The sequence below is a fragment of the Yarrowia lipolytica genome, chromosome 1B, assembly GCF_001761485.1.
Source record: "Yarrowia lipolytica chromosome 1B, complete sequence".
NCBI lineage: Eukaryota > Fungi > Ascomycota > Dipodascomycetes > Dipodascales > Yarrowia > Yarrowia lipolytica.
In genome coordinates this window covers 2833606-2854637 of record NC_090771.1, presented here as the reverse complement: position 1 = coordinate 2854637, position 21032 = coordinate 2833606, and the positions used below count along the sequence as shown (strand labels likewise).

The 21032-nt window shown below is 48.5% G+C and overlaps 9 protein-coding genes, 3 non-coding genes and 1 pseudogene across 12 annotated transcripts; 9 read left to right on the top strand and 4 right to left on the bottom strand.

Annotated features, from left to right (window-relative positions):
• The first annotated feature begins 178 nt into the window (after positions 1-178).
• Positions 179-1999, top strand: YALI1_B28544g (Compare to YALI0B21925g, Misc non-coding, highly similar to uniprot|Q6CHC8 Yarrowia lipolytica YALI0A10186g no start; annotated as a pseudogene).
• A 408-nt stretch (positions 2000-2407) lies between these two features.
• YALI1_B28511g (uncharacterized protein) lies at positions 2408-3492 on the bottom strand (the record flags this gene model as incomplete). The annotated part of the gene is made up of 2 exons (XM_501200.3): positions 2408-2968; positions 3466-3492. The coding sequence occupies 2 exons, from the start codon at positions 3490-3492 to the stop codon at positions 2408-2410; spliced, it is 588 nt and encodes a 195-aa protein (XP_501200.2).
• Positions 3493-3522: 30 nt separating this feature from the next.
• On the bottom strand, positions 3523-4698 carry YALI1_B28499g (uncharacterized protein; the record flags this gene model as incomplete). Its single annotated transcript, XM_501199.1, has 1 exon — positions 3523-4698. One exon carries the CDS (start codon positions 4696-4698, stop codon positions 3523-3525), a length of 1176 nt encoding a protein of 391 aa, XP_501199.1.
• Positions 4699-7447: 2749 nt separating this feature from the next.
• YALI1_B28472g (uncharacterized protein) lies at positions 7448-8119 on the top strand (the record flags this gene model as incomplete). Its single annotated transcript, XM_501198.3, has 1 exon — positions 7448-8119. The coding sequence occupies one exon, from the start codon at positions 7448-7450 to the stop codon at positions 8117-8119; it is 672 nt and encodes a 223-aa protein (XP_501198.3).
• A 1048-nt stretch (positions 8120-9167) lies between these two features.
• YALI1_B28454g (uncharacterized protein) lies at positions 9168-10352 on the top strand (the record flags this gene model as incomplete). The annotated part of the gene is made up of 1 exon (XM_501197.3): positions 9168-10352. One exon carries the CDS (start codon positions 9168-9170, stop codon positions 10350-10352), a length of 1185 nt encoding a protein of 394 aa, XP_501197.1.
• Positions 10353-11619: 1267 nt separating this feature from the next.
• YALI1_B28430g (uncharacterized protein) lies at positions 11620-13317 on the top strand (the record flags this gene model as incomplete). The annotated part of the gene is made up of 1 exon (XM_501196.3): positions 11620-13317. The coding sequence occupies one exon, from the start codon at positions 11620-11622 to the stop codon at positions 13315-13317; it is 1698 nt and encodes a 565-aa protein (XP_501196.1).
• Positions 13318-13475: 158 nt separating this feature from the next.
• YALI1_B28411r lies at positions 13476-13549 on the bottom strand. The gene has a single exon. It is a non-coding gene; the product is annotated as a tRNA-Val (tRNA).
• A 1651-nt stretch (positions 13550-15200) lies between these two features.
• On the top strand, positions 15201-16130 carry YALI1_B28394g (uncharacterized protein; the record flags this gene model as incomplete). Its single annotated transcript, XM_501195.3, has 1 exon — positions 15201-16130. One exon carries the CDS (start codon positions 15201-15203, stop codon positions 16128-16130), a length of 930 nt encoding a protein of 309 aa, XP_501195.1.
• A 423-nt stretch (positions 16131-16553) lies between these two features.
• YALI1_B28381r lies at positions 16554-16634 on the top strand. The gene has a single exon. It is a non-coding gene; the product is annotated as a tRNA-Glu (tRNA).
• A 4-nt stretch (positions 16635-16638) lies between these two features.
• YALI1_B28380r lies at positions 16639-16758 on the top strand. Its single transcript, XR_002432084.3, has one exon. It is a non-coding gene; the product is annotated as a 5S ribosomal RNA (ribosomal RNA).
• A 464-nt stretch (positions 16759-17222) lies between these two features.
• On the top strand, positions 17223-17705 carry YALI1_B28374g (uncharacterized protein; the record flags this gene model as incomplete). The annotated part of the gene is made up of 1 exon (XM_501194.2): positions 17223-17705. One exon carries the CDS (start codon positions 17223-17225, stop codon positions 17703-17705), a length of 483 nt encoding a protein of 160 aa, XP_501194.2.
• Positions 17706-17979: 274 nt separating this feature from the next.
• YALI1_B28357g (uncharacterized protein) lies at positions 17980-18921 on the bottom strand (the record flags this gene model as incomplete). Its single annotated transcript, XM_501193.3, has 1 exon — positions 17980-18921. The coding sequence occupies one exon, from the start codon at positions 18919-18921 to the stop codon at positions 17980-17982; it is 942 nt and encodes a 313-aa protein (XP_501193.1).
• An 843-nt stretch (positions 18922-19764) lies between these two features.
• On the top strand, positions 19765-20820 carry YALI1_B28349g (uncharacterized protein; the record flags this gene model as incomplete). The annotated part of the gene is made up of 1 exon (XM_501192.1): positions 19765-20820. One exon carries the CDS (start codon positions 19765-19767, stop codon positions 20818-20820), a length of 1056 nt encoding a protein of 351 aa, XP_501192.1.
• Positions 20821-21032: the final 212 nt, after the last annotated feature.

Below are 21032 nucleotides of genomic sequence, written 5' to 3'. Positions count from 1 at the left end.
GGTATGGTATTATTAAATGGTATTTGTAAGATTCGATCTGAGGGGGTACCAAGTAATGGTCAACTAATGTTCTAATGTTCTAACTGAGTAGTGGTCTGATTGTTTTCTCTACATCGATGTTTCACCACAACGTGTCACTACAGTACATCTACAAGTAGCGAGTACATGGCCCGGAAACCCAAGAACGTCTGTTAAGACAGCTGCAGCCGCAATAACACAAGGACTGCCTTCACCTTGACATGGAACTGAGTCAGAGGCTAACAAACTCCTGGTGGTGTGTTCTCTTCTGCTCTAAGTGAAGGAAGAGCAGAAAGTGGTCTGGGAGGACATGAAGAAGATGATTGAGCAGTGGCCTCAGATCACGTTGCTCTATTATCGACAGCACCACTACCCGTTGCAGCTTCCAGGGAATAATCGCAGTACAGAAGCTGCTTCAAGAGAACAACGAGTTCAACCAGAAATGGCGCGTGGAGAGAGGAGGCTGCCAGGAGGCTGAAAGACTTCAAGCAATTTACATCCACAGTCATCAAAGCGTTTGAGAGGTTAGATTCACACCTCGGACACCCTTCGTCGAGGAGTATATTTGGACTCTACTAAACATACATGCGTGGGCATCGAAGATGCTCTCTAGCCCTTCTCTGGACCTGCAAGAGAAGGCAGAAAGTCAGCGATTACAGGCGCGGATATATGAGCTGCTCGAGGATCACGAGGCAAGCCTGAGACGGTCTGTCTGGCTGGAGGCTGACAATTTTTCAAGGCATTTGGACAGGAAGGAGCCGAAGTCTGCGGTTCCAGTGAGCTAAACACATGCTGACCGTGATCTGAAGCTTGAACTTGTCAGGCGATTTCCCTGGATCAATCCAGAAGAAGAAATGAAGACCTGGGGAGGCTGTTAGTTGGTGTACGTTTCACGACACCCCAGCTATAAGTTGAAAGTTATAAACGACTGGGATAAAACGAAATGCCACCACCCAAGCCGGTGAAGGGAGTTACTGCTTTGTGGCTCAATCATGGAGAGAAGCTGCCCAGTGACTGCGAGGGGTTCGATGACCATCGGGAGTTCAACTACTCGTTCTCATGCGATCTATTTCATGCTGAAAACCTCCCACAGGGTGCAATGTTGAGTCCCTGGGACTCTTGAGGGCCCCCCCCCCCCCCCTCCGCCCAAAGCGGCCCAGTCAGATCAAGGGGGTTTCCAAGAGTAAGAAGGCGATGGTCATCAGCTTTAAGGGCATTGAATTCACACTACCTGGTCAAATCCGTCCTGAACATCTTTCAAAGAATACCAGTTTTTCCTGGAACGAGCTGCCATTGTTGTCAATAATGAGATCATTGTGATCCCCACTACTCACCACAACTACGCGTCCCCCAGAGACCAGCATCATTACAAGCATCCTCCTCACATTGACGCTATTTCCCAAGTTGGAAATATTCACGTGACACGATACGCGAGAAGCACCTATGGCTTACACAACCCTCACACCTAGAAATTGGTCAGGTATGGCACTCCCTCCTTTGCATAAACAAGTTGTGTCCCGAGGAAAACTACAATGGACTCGTTTGGTTGTTTCATTAAGACCAGTGTCTGATTCCAACCTTCTTGGACCTGGACCAGCCCGGAAAGATGTTTCGTAGGCAGGATAAAATCACCACCTTGCCTGACAAAGCACCAGATGGACTTCCTCACTGTCTTATACCCCAAAATTCGCAATATCTCACCGAGTGGACGAAAAGTGGAGGTATTCGAATAGCAGATCTTGACAGCGGATTTATTTCTGATGTGGAAACTCCAGATTCATACTATAACCCTGGAAGTGATCGAAGCAGAGTCTTTCTTGGGTATGAAAATGGCAAATTTCTCGTCAGATTCTTGTCTCACCATGTTGTCCGTGGGTATATCAAGAGCTATTGGGATCTGGACTCTGAAGACCTGGACTTTGAAGCTTCAGAAAAAGAAGATGATGATGAAGATTACAAAGACTATGGTACCGGTGGTGAAGACGACCAGGGGGGGTGGAGACCATGAACGCCCCACGTTCGGCCTCCCCAATGACTACTCAGACGATGATTACGATGTCTATGGTCCTGGCGACGTTGCCTGGGCACTTGCGTTGATGTACATAGACAAGAGACATCACACATTTTCCAGCATAGCAGGAGGTTACCGTGATTATAGGCAGAGATGCAGTACGATACATACTTGAAGCTACATCTATAGATAGGTAACCCTCACAAGAACCACAATTGTTACTCAAAAGAAAAACACACCATTTACTGTAGCTGCTTGTACCTGATTTGAAATCATATTCTCAGTATCGTAATTCATTATATATAACAGCCCGCTGTTAAGGCAGCCAGTCAGATGTGCTTATTATTCAACGAATGTTGGCTTGACACCAGCGACCGACTATTGATTATCTCCGACAAAATCTCCAAAGTCGTCGTCATCCTCTTCCTCCTCTTCCTCTTCCTCCTCCATAGTGGCTCTCCTTGGCGGAGGAGCTAGAATAGGAATAGCCACGTCTGCAGCCGGTTCGTCAACCACCTTGTCGGGCAACTTGTAGCTCTTTTTGGACACCTCAATTGGTGTGGCATGTTTCCGGAAGTCCTGTAATGCCACGTTGAAGTCGAACCCTGCCGATCGGTCTGGAAACCCGAGTCCCAAAATAGCTGTCTGGCCTCCTTCTCCCTGGACTCGAATGGCGTGATATCGAGATGAGTCAGACACAGGCGTCAGACCACTGCCGTCCACGTGGTATGGTGCCTGGGCAAAAATTTCGTCTGTCTTTGTGTCCTTGAGCACAATCGAGCACTCGACATTGTTGGTCTCCTCCTTGTTTTGCACCTCCGTTTCCACCACCTCCAGGCTGCCAGTCCAGATGGGGCTTTCGAGTGGCCAATCTGCGCTGAGGTAGCCGGCCTTGGCGCTCTTGAGTGGCGGAATCTGGTAGATGTAGACCGTATCGGTCTTGAATAGCGAGTGAGTGAACATGTTGTGCGTCGTGGGTGTGTAGTGTACTGGTGGTGCTAGAGGTAAGTACCGTAGTTACATTACCCCAACCTTGTTACTTGACAGGGTCTTGGCTGGCTAATGAAAGAATCACGTGACATGGCAGACAGAGACAGACACATAGACTTGTATCCAGAGTCACGTGACCCTTGTTTATATCGCACTGCTATTTTTATAAGTGCGGCACGCCCCTCAATCCCCCTTCTCTGTCTATAGGCTTTGGCGTTATTTACCTGTTCCCGTTTTGGGCCCCTTGTAACTCACTTGTACGTGAAGCTAACTTGAGCCTCCACATTCCAATTGCAGCACAAGGGTAGGCCACTAATACAAGAAATGAGGGGGAGCCGTGTTTGATTGCGATACGAACTTGGATTCTGGCGACTACGAGTACTTGTACAACTGGTACCTGCTCAAAATAACCCAAATAAATATTTTAATGTACATGCTGTAGATACAGCTGATGGTCCGCAGTAACGTGACATCTCTGAAGTCCTCTTCAAGCGGCAAGACTCTTAAGCGGGACTGGCAGATCCACTGCGACCGCCCAGAACTCGTTTGGCATACGCCAAGTCCTCCTCGGCTACCATGACAATACCACTTTGAGCAGTACTGAGATAGCCCATCTGGATCGGCTCATCTACCAGACAAGAGGCCACACCAGCCACAATACCGGTGGCGTCTTCGGGCAGATGGGACAGATCGAAACAGGTGGGAATCATGTATTCGTCCATGGATCCCACCACGTCCATGGGCGAAAATGAGCCCGTGTCTTTGCTTTCAAGTAGTAAAGACATTTCTCCGTCTGGTCCCACAGAGATGCTGAAGAACTTTGGAGGGTTGAGCAGCATTTTGGATATTTTGAAGAACAGCAGCTCATTGTCTTCCACTCGCTTGTGTCGGGCTCCCACGAGAACTACCTTTGTATGGTCGTAGAATTGAGGCGAGACCTTAAGGGAGGCAAACAGCGACGACGAAGCCATTGAAAGTGATGCCTCTGTGATAGTTCGGTCGGCCTCGGTGTGCGGCTCGGCCAGAGGCATGAGCGCACTGGTCAACTTGCTGTGGTTGAGGTTTGTGATGGACACATATGAGTTGTTCATGTTGTTGAAGAAGAAACCACGCTCTTCAAGCGCCTGAACCACCCGTGACCGTGCCGACAGCGGCACCATGACAAAGTCGGAGAAATATGTGGTGAGGAAGAAGATGGGGATACCTGCCTTAGACAAGGGGGCAGTCAGATCCACCACCCTTCCTCCGTTGTCGAGTCCGTCTCCGTCAACCTGGATGGCCACGTACATTTCACGTGAAACTCTTACCTCGTCCCTTGTCTTTGTGTCCAGCATGTTGAGCAAGGGTGTGAGCAGTTCTTCCATTATCGAATCAGCAATGATGAGAGAGCATTCGACTGGGGTGAAAGACACGTTCAGAAACGGCTCTGTGCTCTCTAGCGACGACATGGACACGGACGAGTGGCGGGAATGGCACTGGGACGACGCTGTGGACGACACAGAGTCTTCCAGGTTCATGTGATGGTGGGCAGATGAAGAAGGCACCAGTGGAGATGGAGACTTTGATTTGTGGGTCTTGAGGATCAGCTGAGTCACGGCTGACGACAGCAGTGGATACACGTCCCACGAGATGGAGACGATCCTCAGCTCTTCGTCGTACAGACTGACCTGGGTGTTCATCTTGGAGGCGTTCTTACTATTGTGTGTGGTTCAAGAGATGGTTATTTTGCCTTAGTCTTATACCAAAGTATTCCCGACTTGACTCATTAAAGGTTAACGTTATATGGCTACCACGGGGGAGTATCGAGCAGGCTCAAACCTGGGCTTGGGGGACCAATAATGGGATCAATCTGAAGCCCTTGTTGCAAGCTATATTTTGGTATTATTTTTGAGTTGTTTGTGTCCTTATTTCGCCCGTTATAGCAATCCTCGGACCGGGACGTCACATGCACCTTGCATAAATCTGGCATTTGGGAAGCAGACGAAGAAAAAAATTGGGCCCGAAGAGCCCCGGAAGTCAAACGCGTGGACTACTGTAGGTGCTGAGTCATCGGTACATCAGTAACAGTTGTGTTTGTGGCCATTGTGTACATTACATAGCACTCGGTCGTGCGTTGTACACCCCCCCCCCCAGTGCAGTAGCTCTGCAAGACCCGGAAATTAATGCCTATGGCATGATAAGTTTGAGACAAGTTTCGCCTAAAAAGAGAAAAGCGAGTGGTGCCAAAAAATTATAGCTACTGTACTTGTAGTTGGTGGTGCGGGTTGGAGAACGGCGAGACTGTTTTTGTTAGTGGAAGAGAGGTCAAATTAGACATTTTTAGTATCAAAAAGTGGATAAAAGAAGCCAGTCTTGGCCATTTGTGGAATTCCAGAAGATATGGGGTTTCTGGATGGTCGATACTCGGTCTTTACTTCCTCCAAAAACTCTCACTGTAGTCACGTCCATGCACATCCTTGACCCCCTCCCGGCACTCTATACGACTTACACTTTGAAAACAGATAACAGATATGCAGGTCTTATCTCTGAGACACTCGTGGATGGAGATAGCTGAGATGCCCGTCAACCCCAGAACGAAACGTGATTCCATCAGGCTATTTTTGCCGAGCAGTACCAATGGATCATGAAACAACCATTCCAAAAACCCCTACATACTACAACTTTCTCGGTGATGTCACTCACTCCACAAGCACCGAAATGACACTGTTGTTGACACCCCGGTGTCCCCTCGGTGACAGCTGTATTGCCTGACATCCCTGTCGGCTCCAAGCGGCTAAACCCTTCTGCTAAGGTGACGGTTGTGAGTTTCTGAGGGGGTTCTCACGAGGGTAAGTGGTGGCGGCGGGTGTGTAGAGTGGGAGTACGAGTATGTACAATACTGTCGCTACACCACAGGTACCAGTACACCACACGTAATCTGTAGACTAAGTGTATTATCTCCACAGTAACACGATATCATCGATGGAATACGAGTGCGCGTTTAACTTGTGAGCCCATCACTTCATCTGAATATCTCTCTCTGAATAATATCCATCTTGCCATCCCCAATAAGGTGGGCAGCAGTGCCTGATGTGCGGAGGGAATACGAGACATCAACTGTCTCACCGTGTCTCATCTACTCATATTATAAACGGGAAATATTACAAGCTGAACAGTGTCAGGAAGCTAGTCAAGGGCGTGGATAATATTCTGTCCAATATCTGCACCAATGTGAGGTTGCTAGGGTAATCCTGGAGGTGGGTTGGATATACTTTCTGCTCGGCCGAGTCCGACAATCCAAATACAAGTACAGTATGTACCGGCACATGTAGAAGAAAAACGGCATAGCTCAAGCAGAATCAATTTGATGTTCCTACAGACAAGTTATAATGGAGTATGTTTATCAGCCTTAGACGACTTAAAGTGGCCAAAGTACAGTACCTACAGTACATATATACCTTTGCCGGCTGTATCTGTGTGAACTCGTTCGTTGTTCGGTCAGTTCCGCTCAGATCACATTCGGTCTACTGGAACTAAAAGTACCGGTAGTGTCTGTGATTCTTTTATGTTGGATAATAAATATCACCTTCGGTGGTAATTTCCCAGAATGCACTCTGTGCCCCTTTGCAGCAGGCAACCAATATCGCAACATTATGGAATAGCTTGATTGAGCCCAATGGAGCAAGAGTGGCTACTGTCTCAGGCGGGATTCCATTGTAAGCGAATCTAGAGCTACAGTATCACGTACACTGTAACTTGGCGGGCATGAATATGATATTCGAGTAATTGTATATATTGTAGAAGGCAACAGCGCAGGGTGGAAGGCGGAAAGAGTGTATACGCATGGGTGACAGAGTGACAGTAGAATAATACGCGGTCGGCACGATATCTGCAGCCCACCTTTGTGGATGGTAGATGTTTCAAATGTCATAGAAATTGCCACATTGGTCTTCGTATGAGTGTGATCAGGTCGTGGAGCTGGGGAGAGTAAAATTATGTTCACTTTTTTATAACAACATAGTTCAAATTACTGTAGTAGTATTTTTTTTTTCTGCATATACATTCATTTAATTATAAGTAGTAGTTCCGCGCAATATAGTTGGTACTCCCAAGTACTTTAAATAATGTCAAGTAATTTGGATTAAATTCAAGTAATTTGGAAGCATATATATAAAATCGTGTTGACGATCATGGCCGGTGTTTACCTTATGGTAACTGAATTCCACAACCCATCGCTTGGTATATAACAACCGCTCTCACCTTTAGTAAAGTAATCAATAGTGTCTTGTAACATCCCAATGACCCCTCACTGTCGATACCCGAGCTGCAGAATTCGGTATGCCCTATGCAGGGTCCAAACCCAAAGGCGCCTACACAAATGTAACTACAAGTATATAGGCTGAGGATGATCCGTCTACCAAATAACCGCATTAACACCGACAAATTTTGATGTCCAGCGCAACTCATCTGTCTACCCACGACCAGGTCGTTCTGTCGAAACTCCTCAATCCGGGCGAGCTGGAGGAGCCTACTCAGGCCCAGCAAAAACGCATCCAGGTCAACGCCTATCTTCCCCCAGACCAACACGTTTCTGTGGAGCTTGTGGAGAAGTTTGTGCAGATTGAGAAGACGGTGATTGAGTCTGTTGACAAAGACGACTCTGTGGCCAACGTCAAACGCGCCATCGAGAAGCTCAAAGAGATCATTGTCGAGGCCCCCAAATACGCCTCCGTCTACAACAACCTGGCTCAACTTGAACGGATTTTGGACCAGAAAGGCGAGAAATCCGCCTCAAAGCTGGATGTCATCTCCAATTTAGAACGAGCAATCAAGCTGGCTGGTCCCGATCAGCTGATCATTTCAAAGATGCAGGGTACGGTGCTGCAGCAGGCTTATGCTCAGCTGGGCCAGATTTACATGGAGGGTAGAAACAACGAAGGCGACTCGTGGGGAGACGAGGAGAAGGCGTCTGAGTGTTTCCGACGAGCAGGAGAGTACGGCAACAAGATTGCTGCCGAGCTGGCTGTCAAGGTCAATCCCTACGCTCGTCTGTGTGGGAACATTGTCAGAGAAGCTCTAATTGAGGAGGGTAAGAAGTGGGAGCAGTTGAAGGAGGAATAATTATATAGTCTCAAAGCATTATTTATACAACTGACAGTACGCTACTGTAGCTACTTGTTGTAGACGTAGACATACACTATCGTTGTGCAAGAGATCGCTATAAGCTGCAATAGACATCCGTACGTAAGAGACTGCCATAAGTACAAGTACGAACCAATACAACTCGTACCATTCAAACTCCCCCACAGATCCCTTGAGCACCCTTCACTAGTACAGTATTGTACAAGTAGTTTGTTTTTCCAAAATCAATCCGACTTACCCTTTCCACGTGTAGTGTCCAATCAGAAGACACACGATAACTGCACCTTGTCATAGAGTCGAGTTATAATACGCATGACAAATTTTTCTCTATAGACGCTTCCCTATAATGAGTTCATTTATTATGTCCTTCAACAGCCGGGCGAGTGAGATGGGCACTGTATGTGTCTACGATACCCCACCATCCCTGCTTGCTGTTATACAACCACCCGTAATATCACCTCATCTCATCCCCCCACCACCACATTCGCTGCACTCCCCTTATCTGCAGGTTCCTACTTTTATCCGGTTATTGACTGCGCGGGGTCATCCACACCTATAGACCTTCCTTCGGATAATCTGTTAGTGCGGATAGATCTTCGGTGCATGTGAGACGCCCCGGGTATTGGAGGTGGTGGGTGGTATTATAACTTGTTGCACTAGTGTGCAATTCGGCAATGGGTGTGAGATGGTACAGAGAAGGAGTGGGAAAATGTGTTGTTTGGGGGGCACAATTTCCAATGTTTGCCACTACCGTAAACCCCCCCTCTACCCCTCCTCACGAGACACTTGCTCCTCCACTACGATGAACCCTAACAGCCGATAACTTTGCGCCGTTTGGTACCCCTCCGGTAAGACGCGGAGACTGATTGTGCACCGCGATAATCTTAATGTGCATTTTGGACCTTTTTTTTTTTTCAGAGCGTATGCGACACAAATAAGAATCTCCAATATATATAGAAGATGGGCTCGACCTAGAATTTTCTCTCTCTACACAATTTTGACACACAAACAAATAACCACCAACAACATGTCACCTTCCGTCGAAGTCACCCCTGCACACACACCCACCTCGTACGAGGTGACCAACTCGCTAGACAGCTATCGGGGCTATGACCACGTCCACTGGTACGTTGGTAATGCCAAGCAGGCCGCCTCCTTCTACATCACCCGAATGGGATTCTCTCCCATCGCCTACAAGGGTCTTGAGACTGGCTCTCGAGACGTGACCACCCATGTCGTGGGCAACGGCCAGGTCAGATTTGCATTCTCGTCTGCCCTGAGAACCGGAGAGCCCCAAGCCGACGAGATCCACGCCCATCTGGTCAAGCACGGTGACGCCGTCAAGGATGTGGCCTTTGAGGTCGACAATGTGGAGCAGCTTTTCTCTGCTGCTGTCAAGAAGGGCGTCCGAGTGATTTCCGAGCCCAAGGTGCTCAAGGACGCACATGGCTCCGTCACCTACGCCGTCATCTCTACCTACGGAGATACCACTCACACTCTGATTGAGCGAGGCAGCTACGAGGGCGCCTTTCTTCCCGGATTTGTCGACACCTCCGCCAACAAGGACCCCATCGCGGCCTTCCTGCCCAACATTGAGCTCATGCACATCGACCACTGCGTTGGAAACCAGGATTGGAACGAGATGGATAACGCATGCAAGTACTACGAGGAGACTCTGGGCTTCCACCGGTTCTGGTCGGTCGACGATAAGGACATTTGCACCGAGTTCTCTGCTCTCAAGTCCGTGGTCATGGCCTCACCCAACGAGAAGATCAAGATGCCCGTCAACGAGCCGGCCGTGGGCAAGAAAAAGTCCCAGATTGAGGAGTACATTGACTTTTACGACGGCCCCGGTATCCAGCACATTGCTCTGCGGACCGACTGTATCCTGGACACCGTCCGAGATCTGCGGGCTCGTGGCGTGGAGTTCATTTCGGTCCCTGGATCTTACTACGAGAACATGAAGGAGCGGCTGGCAAAGTCATCTCTGAAGCTCGAGGAGAAGTTTGAGGATATCCAGGCGCTCAACATTCTGATTGATTTCGACGAGGGCGGATATCTGCTGCAGCTGTTCACCAAGCCTTTGATGGACCGGCCCACCGTGTTCATTGAGATCATCCAGCGACGAAACTTTGAGGGTTTTGGCGCCGGCAACTTCAAGTCTCTGTTTGAGGCCATTGAGCGGGAGCAGGCCAAGCGAGGCAACCTTTAGTCATCTCTAGAGACGAGGCGTGCAATTTCAATTAACCTGGCCAAGCAATACACAGATAAATATGAGCAAACTTGTATACTACGTGGTATTCCAGGTAGCAGTAGGTACTTGTAGTACATACCTGTAGATCATCATAAAGCTGATACGCGCCACGCTCGCCACACCCGCCGCATGAAACTGCGTTTGTAAAGCGCGCTCATTGTGCCAAGTGCCGGAAGAGAATTCTCCGGAGAATGGGCAGATTATCGGGTTGGAGTTGCTCCATTGAAGTTTTAGCCGAGGAAGGGGACCAGGCTAATTTTTGATTGTTCTCCGTAGTATATATTATAAGAGGTTAGCTTAAAGAGGAGGTGTCCAATGAAGGGTAGAGTATTTACCTACTGTGGAAGGTGTGTAGACTGTGTATTTGAAGCGACTTTTGAACGGCTGAGGTTCCTGCGTTTTAGCCACGGTTTCAAGTCATTTATTGGGTGCTTAATTTGTCCGCAACGATTGGTTTTCATCGCCGGCTATGTCCGCTGTGACGCTATGTCTGCTCTTGTTTGTTTCTTCTGGATTCCAGACAAAGTTACCGTTCTCCTCCGTATTCCCAACCTTCACGGCTATACCAGGAGAAGAGGGGAGGGTTTGAGGCGGTTGAAAAAGGGAGTGTTGGAGAGATTTGGGGGGCTGACGATATTTCAATAGAGAAGTAAAATGTTCTATTTTTGTGCTGGAGTAGTTATATTGCCACATATCCTCCCCCTTTTACCCTCCAAAACCCCCCTCGGATATCGACTCAATAGCCGTTGCAGATAAAATTTCCGTTAGTGTTTGGCTTGCACTTGTTATCTGCACGAGCCGGTCTTGGTTCTCAAAGTATGGGGAAGTTCCAGCCTTACCATGAGCGCTGATCCGTGGGGTGAGCAGGAGGGGAAGAGGCGGTTGTGTATGGGATTCGCGAGTGGGTGGTGTGATTTAATGGTTATTTGGAGCCTTAAATGTCAGTGTCGTGCGAATAATTGTCCACGTTGGGTATGGCCTACTGGTAGTCCTCTCCATCAGAGAAATCTACACGGCTATACTATGCGGGGACTCTTTCGGCTAATGCGTTCCAGAGTGTCGATTTTCTGGGGTAAGCAGTAATAGCCTTTGTAGCTTGTTCCATTGGTGCAACTACATTGTCTCTGTAGCTACAAGTAGTGTAACTGTGTGACATTCCTTCAGCATATAAGAGGCGCCTTCCCTCGACATTTCAACACAGCATTCACAAACACAAACACACACAATGTCACTACTCGAAACCATTGTCCAGTTTGTGACCCTAGTGGCTGCCTTTGTGGGCGGCTTTCTGGCCCTGGCTGCTTTTTACAGACTGACTCTCCATCCTCTAGCACAATACCCTGGCCCTCTCTTGTGCAAGCTCAGTTCAATTCCTGACGTGTACCACGCCTGGAAGGGCGACCGACATCTTCACTACTATCGACTGCACCGAAAGTACGGCTCAGTCGTCAGATACGCCCCCAACAAGGTCTCCTTCGATACCGGCGCTGCTCTCAAACACATTTACTCCGGTAACAAGAAGGAGTTCATCAAGTCCGACTTCTACGAAGGCTTTCCTGCCGTCAAAGGCTTCCCCTCTGTTCATTCTGCCATCATCAAGTCCGAACATGCCAAGAAAAAGCGAGTCATGTCCCATGCCTTCTCTGAACAGGCCCTGGCTTCTGCCCAGCCCTACATCATGGACAAGATTGTGCAGCTATGTGATCTTCTCGGAGACAACACTCGAGACACTGTAGTTACTCCCTCTGGAAAGCCCGCCAAGATGATCTCTCGACTGACTTCCTACTTCTCTTTTGATGTCATGGGCGAGCTCTGCTTCGGTAAGGGCTTTGATATGCTGACTTCTGCCGACAACCGTTTTGCTCTGCGAATGACTTCTAACGCTGCTCATCGACATCTCGTTTACGGCTGCTTCCGATTGCTAGACAAACTGCCCTTCATCGGCTCTTACTTCTTTGGTCACATTGTCGAGGACCGAAAGAAGTTTGTCGAGTACTCCCGGGCCGTGGCCTCCAAGAGAATGGCTCTTGGTGATGAGGGACACAGAAAGGATCTCTTCCACTACCTGATGCATGCCACCGACCCCGAGACCGGCAAGGGCTTTGAGCGAAACGAGCTGTTGTCCGAATCTAACCTACTGATTGTCGCTGGCTCCGATACCACTGCTACTTCTCTGGCTGGTTGTCTCCACTACCTGGGTCTTCATCCCGATGTCCGAAAGGAGCTGACTCGACAGGTTCGAGCCCAGTTCTACTCTGTTGACGAAATCCACTCCGGCTCTACCCTCACCAAGGGCATCCCTCTTCTGCGAGCCTGCATTGATGAGTCCATGCGTCTGTCTCCTCCCGTGCCGGGTGTTCTCCCACGAACTGCCCTGGAAGACGTTGTAATTGATGGTTGCAAGATCCCTAAGGGTTGTGATGTCGGAGTTTCCACCTGGTCCATGCACAGAAACCCCAAGCACTTTGTTAAGCCTCTCGAATACGACCCCTACCGATGGCTGCGGGGCGGCCAGGTGGATGATTCGTCCAAGTACTCGGACGTGGCCCAGGATATCGACGAGAAGGCTGCTCTCAATGAAACTGCAAACGCTCGAGCTGGTTACGCTCCCTTCTCTATCGGTACTAGATCCTGTATCGGTAGAGCTCTTGCTTACTCCGAGCTGGACTGTGCTGTAGCTCGAATCTGCTTTATGTATGACTTTGAGGTCTGTCTTGAGGGCAAGCTGGGCTCAGGTGTGTTTGGCTACGGCTATGATGACTCTGACGAGTTTGTTGCTGGTCGAGGAAAGGGCGGCAAGATCAACGAGTGGGACGTCAAGAAGAGAGATGGCGAGGAGATTGGCACTTTCCGACTCTGGGATCATTTTGCCGGTGAGAAGGAGGGCTCCATGATGGTCTTTGCCCATGCCAAGAAGGAATAGGGTGCATCGGTAGTTATTTAATAATAAAAGAGAAAGGTATGGTGAAAGTAAGAGTGTATTTCTAAGAGTATGTTTCCTGTGTTGATTGAGGTGAGTGCAAGCGGTGACTGTAGCGTGAGCCCAAAATACTTGCACCAGACTTTTGAGTAGTAAAAAAGTGATTTCTGGCAGGATCGAACTGCCGACGTTCTGCGTGTTAAGCAGATGCCATGACCAACTAGACCAAGAAACCGATTTTTGAAAAAAATATGAAAAATTGAGTGTCGGTCCGTGAGAAAGTCACGTGAGCTGTAATGAATCATTAGAATAAAAAAAAATACTGGAAGAAAATTATTCTAGGAAAATACAAAAAAATCAGAGAAAACGCGGTCTTTTGCGTTAAACACCGGGGGAAGATCAAAGAAGCGTAGCACAACAGTGTGGAAAACGCCATTTAGCGCCTTGAGAAAACTTCTCCCTTTAGCCTGAGACACCTGCCTTTCTTCCCTTATTATTCGCCGCTATCATGTCCTGGCCAATTGCATGACGGATGTGGATTGCTTAGTGAACCGGATAAAAGCCGGCAAATGGAATGCGGTCTAATCTGGAAGCTGCATGGGTGTCTTGAGTTTGTTGTCGACAATATAAGTTTTCCATATCCGAGCTTAGGTAATCGCGAGGGCGTCTTATGAGAATATGCGCGCAGGAGCAACTAGCCGAACCTTTCTAGAATTCGGTAGATTGCTGTTATCACAGCATTAGATGTCAGATCTACCTGAGGGCTTATGGATGGAACACTTGCAGATTTTTTCGGGTGGTTAATCAATCGAAGAGTGTTTGAAATCACATTCTCGTTTCATTGTCTCTGATGATACATATTTAGTGTGTGAAAGGGACGAGGGACCAGGAGCGCGAGAAGGGGCACTTGAACACGTTTCACGGCCGCTTTTGATCAAAGTTCCATGTTTGATCGCAAATTCCAGTAATCCTATCCCTTTCTGTAACTTTTTGAGGGCCCTATCTACCTTTTACGTCGTAATACGTGTCCCTGGGCCGTGATATCTGTATGATGATGTAATAACCCAACTGTATAGGAGCCGTACAGTAAACCGCAGAATATCGGGTTCAGGGGTAACAAAAATGGTGCATAGAAGTTGATGGACTGGGAAGTTGAACCTGGAGAATTACATAGCATATCCTGTTTACTTTTGTTCCGGGCTATTTTCGTTGATGAAAGATGTCTGAGTCTTGGTTTCAGGCCTAAATCTTCCTGTGGATCCATATTCTCTCCTACTTGTAGCCGTGTAACAACTGAGCCAAAAGAGAGTTGAGACCGAAAGGACATGGAAGTGGCGTTACTGTAGAGAGAGAGATACAGGTTTTACGTGCGGTTGAGAAAAGAGAGAGAGAGAGAGAAAAAGAGGGAAGAATGGGTTTGTGCTGGGAAGTTTTGTACACTTCATATTCTGGACTAATTACTTGTACTCTTTGTAGGAAACACCAAACTAACACGACATCGGGAGTCGCGCACGGAGCAGAAGAGGTGGTTAGAACAAATAGAGAATTGACGAGAAAAACATCTACAGATTGCGAAAGACTCAATAAATGCCGCTGATCATTTTTACCTCCTGTTGCTATGACGTCAATTCGTTATCTCTAATGCTGCTGTTGAGGCATAAATGTACGCCATAACGGGCATTTGGACAAAAGTGTTCGTCACCCTTTAGGGTTCGGTTACACATAAGTCAGGCACATTACGTCACTAAACCTCCAATATCAACATTCAGACTCTAGCATCGAGGGCTTGTAGGAGAGCCGAGTTTGCCACGAATAATGTATATAAAGGGGCTATTTTCCATGCTGTGGTTCGATATCAATACATTCACAAACACACAACAATCACAATGACTTCTATCGACTTTACCATGAACAACGGCAAGACCATCCCTGCCATCGGTCTGGGAACCTGGAAGTCCACCACCGAGGAGGTTGCCGGTGCTGTCGAGTGCGCTCTCACCGAGGGTGGCTACCGACACATTGACACCGCCTTCAACTACCGAAACGAGGACGCCGTCGGCCTTGGTATCAAGCGAGCCATGGAGAAGGGTGTGAAGCGAGAGGACATCTTTGTCACCACCAAGATCTGGGTCACTTACCATGACCGAGTCGAGGAGAACCTCAACATGTCTCTCGAGCGACTTGGTCTCGACTATGTCGACATGCTCCTGATTCACTGGCCTGTTCCCCTCAACCCCAACGGTAACGACCCCGTTTACCCTCTTCGAGAGGACGGATCTCGAGACATTGACGAGTCCGGCTCCCAGCCCAAGACCTGGAAGCAAATGGAGGCTGTCCTCAAGACTGGCAAGACCAAGTCTATCGGTGTCTCCAACTTCTCCATCCCCTACCTCGAGGAGCTGCTCAAGGAGGCCGAGGTTGTCCCTGCTGTCAACCAGGTCGAGCTGCACCCTCTGCTCCCCCAGCTCGAGCTCATGGAGTTCTGCAAGAAGAACAACATCATCATGACTGCCTTCTCTCCCTTTGGTTCCGTCGGAGGCCCTCTTCTCAAGAACGAGCTGGTTCTCAAGCTTGCCGACAAGTACAAGACCTCCCCCGGTGGCATTCTCACCTCTTACCACATTGGTAACGGCACTGTTGTCATCCCCAAATCCGTCACTAACTCTCGAATCATCGAGAACGGTAAGTCTGCTGTCACCCTGTCTCAGGAGGACCTCAAGGCTCTGAACGACCTCCACAAGACCGAGGGTATCCACCGAACCTCCAAGCCTAAGTGGGGTGTTGACCTCGGATTCCCCGACTTCGACTTCTGCTAAGCGGATCCAGGACCAACATATTTATAGACACATAACATAGACCTTAGAAATTGATTTGATAGAACCAAAACTGGAGAGACTTAGTAGTATTGTTAGTAGAACAATGTGGTACAGTGGAAAGGTTAGCTGACAGGATCGAAATTGTAACTTGCTCGGATAGAAATATTGTCTGAGTTGCATCTATTACTGTACACTTCCGAAGCTTTACACTCTTTTAGAGACTATAGGCACGCCTTTGGTTTTCAGTAAGTGCCTTAAAGCACATCGCAAAACAATACTATGTGATCCAAGACTACACTGAGATAAAGAATATACTCAAAGGTATCTACCACTTTATTTACTGATGTAAATATAATTATAGATTAAGAGTCTATTTTCTAGACCATGGGTCAAGGGTGATTTCATCATTTTTTTACGTATATTTCCGATATAGTGTAGGGGCTATCACATCACGCTCTCATGTTGAGAACCGTGGAGACCGGGGTTCGATTCCCCGTATCGGAGTTATGGTTACGGCCATATCCTGGTGAAAATACGGCTTCCCCTTCCGATCAGCCATAGTCAAGCACCAGAGAGCCTAGTTAGTATTGTAGTGGGAGACCATACGAGAATCCTGGGTGCTGTAATCTTTTGCACTTCAAGCTACAAGTAGCTGCTGCAGAGGTGTCGTTTATTTTTATACACTGGTACACTTGTAGACTGGACCATGTCTTGTGAAGATGTTACTTTCGGATAGATAGAGCAAGTGGAACGTGCTAGAAGTATCATACTTGTAGTGGCCATCTTATTAGTTTGCCGGTTGAGACTATATTTTTGTATTACGAAGTTACCAGTAGTCTGAAGCTTGTGCCGAGGAGTTACAAGTAGACCCGTTTACGACATAGCACAACTGTTATACAGGCAGAATCTCATCAGTATACGCAACGGTCCCAACGTGATAATTTCGCTAACGCTGTACCGACGTCTGAGACGCACGGGTACCCCGCTAACTTTCATGAGATGGCGTTGAAGTTGCACTCTGGTGTAGATTCTTGATAAACATCATACGACACACTTGCCAACGACGGTCATACTCACCAACACACACACATCATGGCTTCGTTTCAGAGCTCACTGGCCGTGTCCATCTTCTGCGTGCTTCTCGATTATGGCTGCCTCCTGGGCCTTGCATACATTCCGTGGTCTCCAGGAGTGGTGACCCGACGAGACGAGATTTACACGTTACTGTTCACCACCGTTCTCGACGTGTTTTTCATCTCCGGACATATCAACACCAAGGCACCGGAAGGTTGGTGGTACTCGCAAGAGGCTAACCGAGTGCAGCACTTTCTCATCATTTGTGTGACCGGATCCATCTTCTTGCGACTCCTGGACTTCTTCATGAATCTCAGCAAGGACGAGCAGGAGGCTCTGATCCGGCTCATCGAGAAGGGACGCTACGAGATCCAGCGCAACGTGATTGCCAAGATATTCCTCGCCATCTGTCTCGCCTTTGGATTCAGCGAGGCGGTCTATTATCTGTTCGTGACGTCAGATATTACCTCGGCGATTAAGATGGTTAAAGACGAGCTATAGAGAGATGCCGCCGGGAGCATGGACACAGTAGCATTTATACGATACACCACGATACAAACACGACGACAGGATTTCACCGACATGCAGCACACATCCAACATATTGACCATAAGGATGCGGGCCGCAGCATACAACAGCCAGGAACACTAATAGCTAAACGACTTAAACACCCCCCAATAGCACCAGGGACTCTCTACTGTATATACAGTAATTTTACACTCATTCAATTATAAATACTATCGTAACTATACACTATCGTCCAACTGTTCAAAAGTTAGGCCTTGTTAAGACCATTGAGAGCGAGTTCGAACTCCTCCTCGGTGTGCTTCCAGATCTTGTCCTGATGCTGCTCAGTCAAGTATCCCTTGCTGACGGGCTTCTCCTTGATGGACTCACAGGCAGGGTTGAGCAGGAAGGCGCCGTGGGCAAACTTGGGGCAAGACGCACTCATGTAGAAGAACTTTTCTCCAGAGTCAGCAGGAGAAACGGCCCAAGGAGTCTTCATGAGAATAGCAGAAGGGTATCTGACGTACCAGGGCAGCTCTCGCATGATTCCAGTGGCCACGAGACCGGGGTGAGCGTGAATGAAGGACAGATCAGGATGCTCTCGAGCAAACTTCATGACTGCTGCAGAGCTGAACTGCACAATATGACGGTTCTGGTTCATCATGGAGAACTTAGTTCGCAGCTGCATGTCGTCCTCCACGTAGGGACCCTCGTTTCCGGGTGCCAGCACAGTCATGACACGTGCATTGTCCTTGTCTCCTTCGTCGTAGGCCGTCTGAACCAGAGGCAGCAGTTCCTTGACGGCGAGCCATCGACCGTAGTAGTTGAGCGACATTCGCAGCTCGATTCCCTCCGAGGTCTCAGTTCTTCCAGCGGTGCTCAGAATGCCCTGGGACAGAAACAGCAGGTTGATCTTGGTCACGTCCCGCTTGACAATGTCCGACACTCGCACCACCTCCTTCATCTGCGACAGATCGCTCTTAATGAAGGTTGCCTTTGCATTGAGCTCCTTGAGATCATTGACAATCTTGTTGCCTGCCTCTTCACTTCGTCCCACAATGATCACCGTGGGGCTATCGAACTTCTTAGCAAACATGTAGGCGGTCTCTTTTCCGATTCCGGACGTTCCGCCGAAGAAGACGGCAACGGCATCCTTAACGGTGGGCTTATAGGCCGCATTGACCTGTTTGATATCGGCTAGAGAGGGCATGGTGTGTAGTTGCGAAAGGTGGCGAAATCCGGGGCTTAAGTATTAGAGTCCTGCTGTGCAGGGCTGATGGCTTTAGGTATACAACGCTATTTGGACGCAAGGTACATTTGAGACAGGGCAGCAGGAGGGAGGGGAGGAGCTAGAGGGACGGAGAATAGGCATTTCCAGCCGGAGTTTTCGGAAATCAATTGAATAAATAATTTTAAACAGATATATATCTTTAGATTTTTACAGTTCTCATGGGAGCTCTCCAGATAAGTCCGCCTTGGAACACATCTCATCTGCATGAATTACTAAGGTGGCGGAAAAAAAACAACGTCTGAGGCAAGTTCAAGCAGGCTGGCGGTGGGATCTAATTATTCAGCGCCAAACAGATATGACCCTTATATGATGAAGGGCTATTATAGCAGCTACAGCAGATGCAAAGGAGGCTAGATGATAGCCTGGCATTGGTACAAGTAGCTCACCTCGTGGCGAACCTTTGCTCCCATACATGTCTCTTTCAGACTGCACTATTGCGCATTTATACGTGGTTATACGTCTTCTTTCTTCGAGTTACATGCCCTGTGTGTAACTGTAAGGAGTGGTACCCCGTCTCGTACAAAACCTGCAACTGTCAATTGTAACCGCACAAGTGCGTGTGTGGGCGTGCTATTGAGTCAGACTTTGACTCATGTGGGCCACCAATAAAAGCCTGAGGATAGAGCCCTCAAAAGTCCCAATGACCTTGTGGGGGTGCTCCGCTTAGCGTGGGGGTCAACCTAAAGGAGGAAGTACCCAAGGAGCTAACCCCAGACTAATAGTACAGTACGCATCCAACAACACACTCAATTGCAACACACAATGCTCCGTATCCGACCACAGTTTGCGCGACAGTCGCTCGCCCGATTGTACTCGACCCAAAGACAGAAGATCCTGTTCCTTGACAACGTGGTGGACGCCAAAGACGAGTTTGAAAAGCTCAAGAAGAAGGCCGACGTGGTGACTCTCAAGGATGGAACTGACCGAGAATCGTTTCTCAAGGACCTCAAAAACACCTACAAGGACATCAATGCCATCTTCCGAACCTTCATCAGTGTCAAAAAGACCGGCCGGTTCGACGAGGAGCTGGCCAAGGCTCTTCCTGAGTCCTGCAAAGCTGTCTGCCATTACGGAGCAGGCTATGACCAGATCGATGTGCCCTTCTTCTCCGAAAGAGGCATTCAGGTCAGCAACGTGCAGTCCATGGCCGACGAGTCGACTGCTCTCACGAACCTGTATCTAATGATCGGCACCCTGCGAAACTTCGGAGACGGAGCTCTCAACTTGCAAAAGGGCCAATGGCTCAAGGGAGTGGCCCTGGGCAACGACATCTCCGGCAAGACTCTCGGAATTCTCGGTATGGGCGGAATCGGCCGAGAAATCAGAGACTACGTGGCTCCTCTGGGTTTCAGCAAGGTGCTGTACTACAACCGAAATCGCCTGGCCCCCGAGCTGGAAAAGGACTCTGTCTACTGCCAGTCGCCTGAAGATCTATTTTCCAAGGCCGATGTCATTTCCATCAACGTGCCTCTTAATGCTGCTACCAAGCACCTCGTCAACGCAGAGTCCATCTCCAAAATGAAGGACGGAGTCATCATTGTCAACACCGCTCGAGGCCCTGTTTGCGACGAGAAGGCCCTAGTGGACGGTCTAAACTCTGGAAAGATTGGAGGAGTCGGTCTCGATGTATTCGAGCGAGAGCCTGCCATTGAAGAAGGTCTTTTGAAACACCCTAGAACCCTGCTTCTGCCTCATATGGGAACCTGGTCCCACGAGACCCATTTCAAGATGGAGAAGGCGGTTCTGGACAACCTCGAGAGCTTTGTTGATACTGGAAAGGTTATCTCCATTGTTCCTGAGCAGAAGGGCAAGTTTTAAAATGGTAACAACTAACATAGATAGGGGGAGGGGGAGCTACAGTTTCCAGTAGCTAAGTAAGTACAAGTAGAGCTAAACGCATAAACATGCATTGTGTAGAAAGTACAATTGTAAGACACAGTAGTTTACCCATATGCACCTGCACGAGACGATAATGCGCGGGGAAAACAGGTCACGTGAGATGAGGTTTTGAATGCGGATTGTGGCTCACA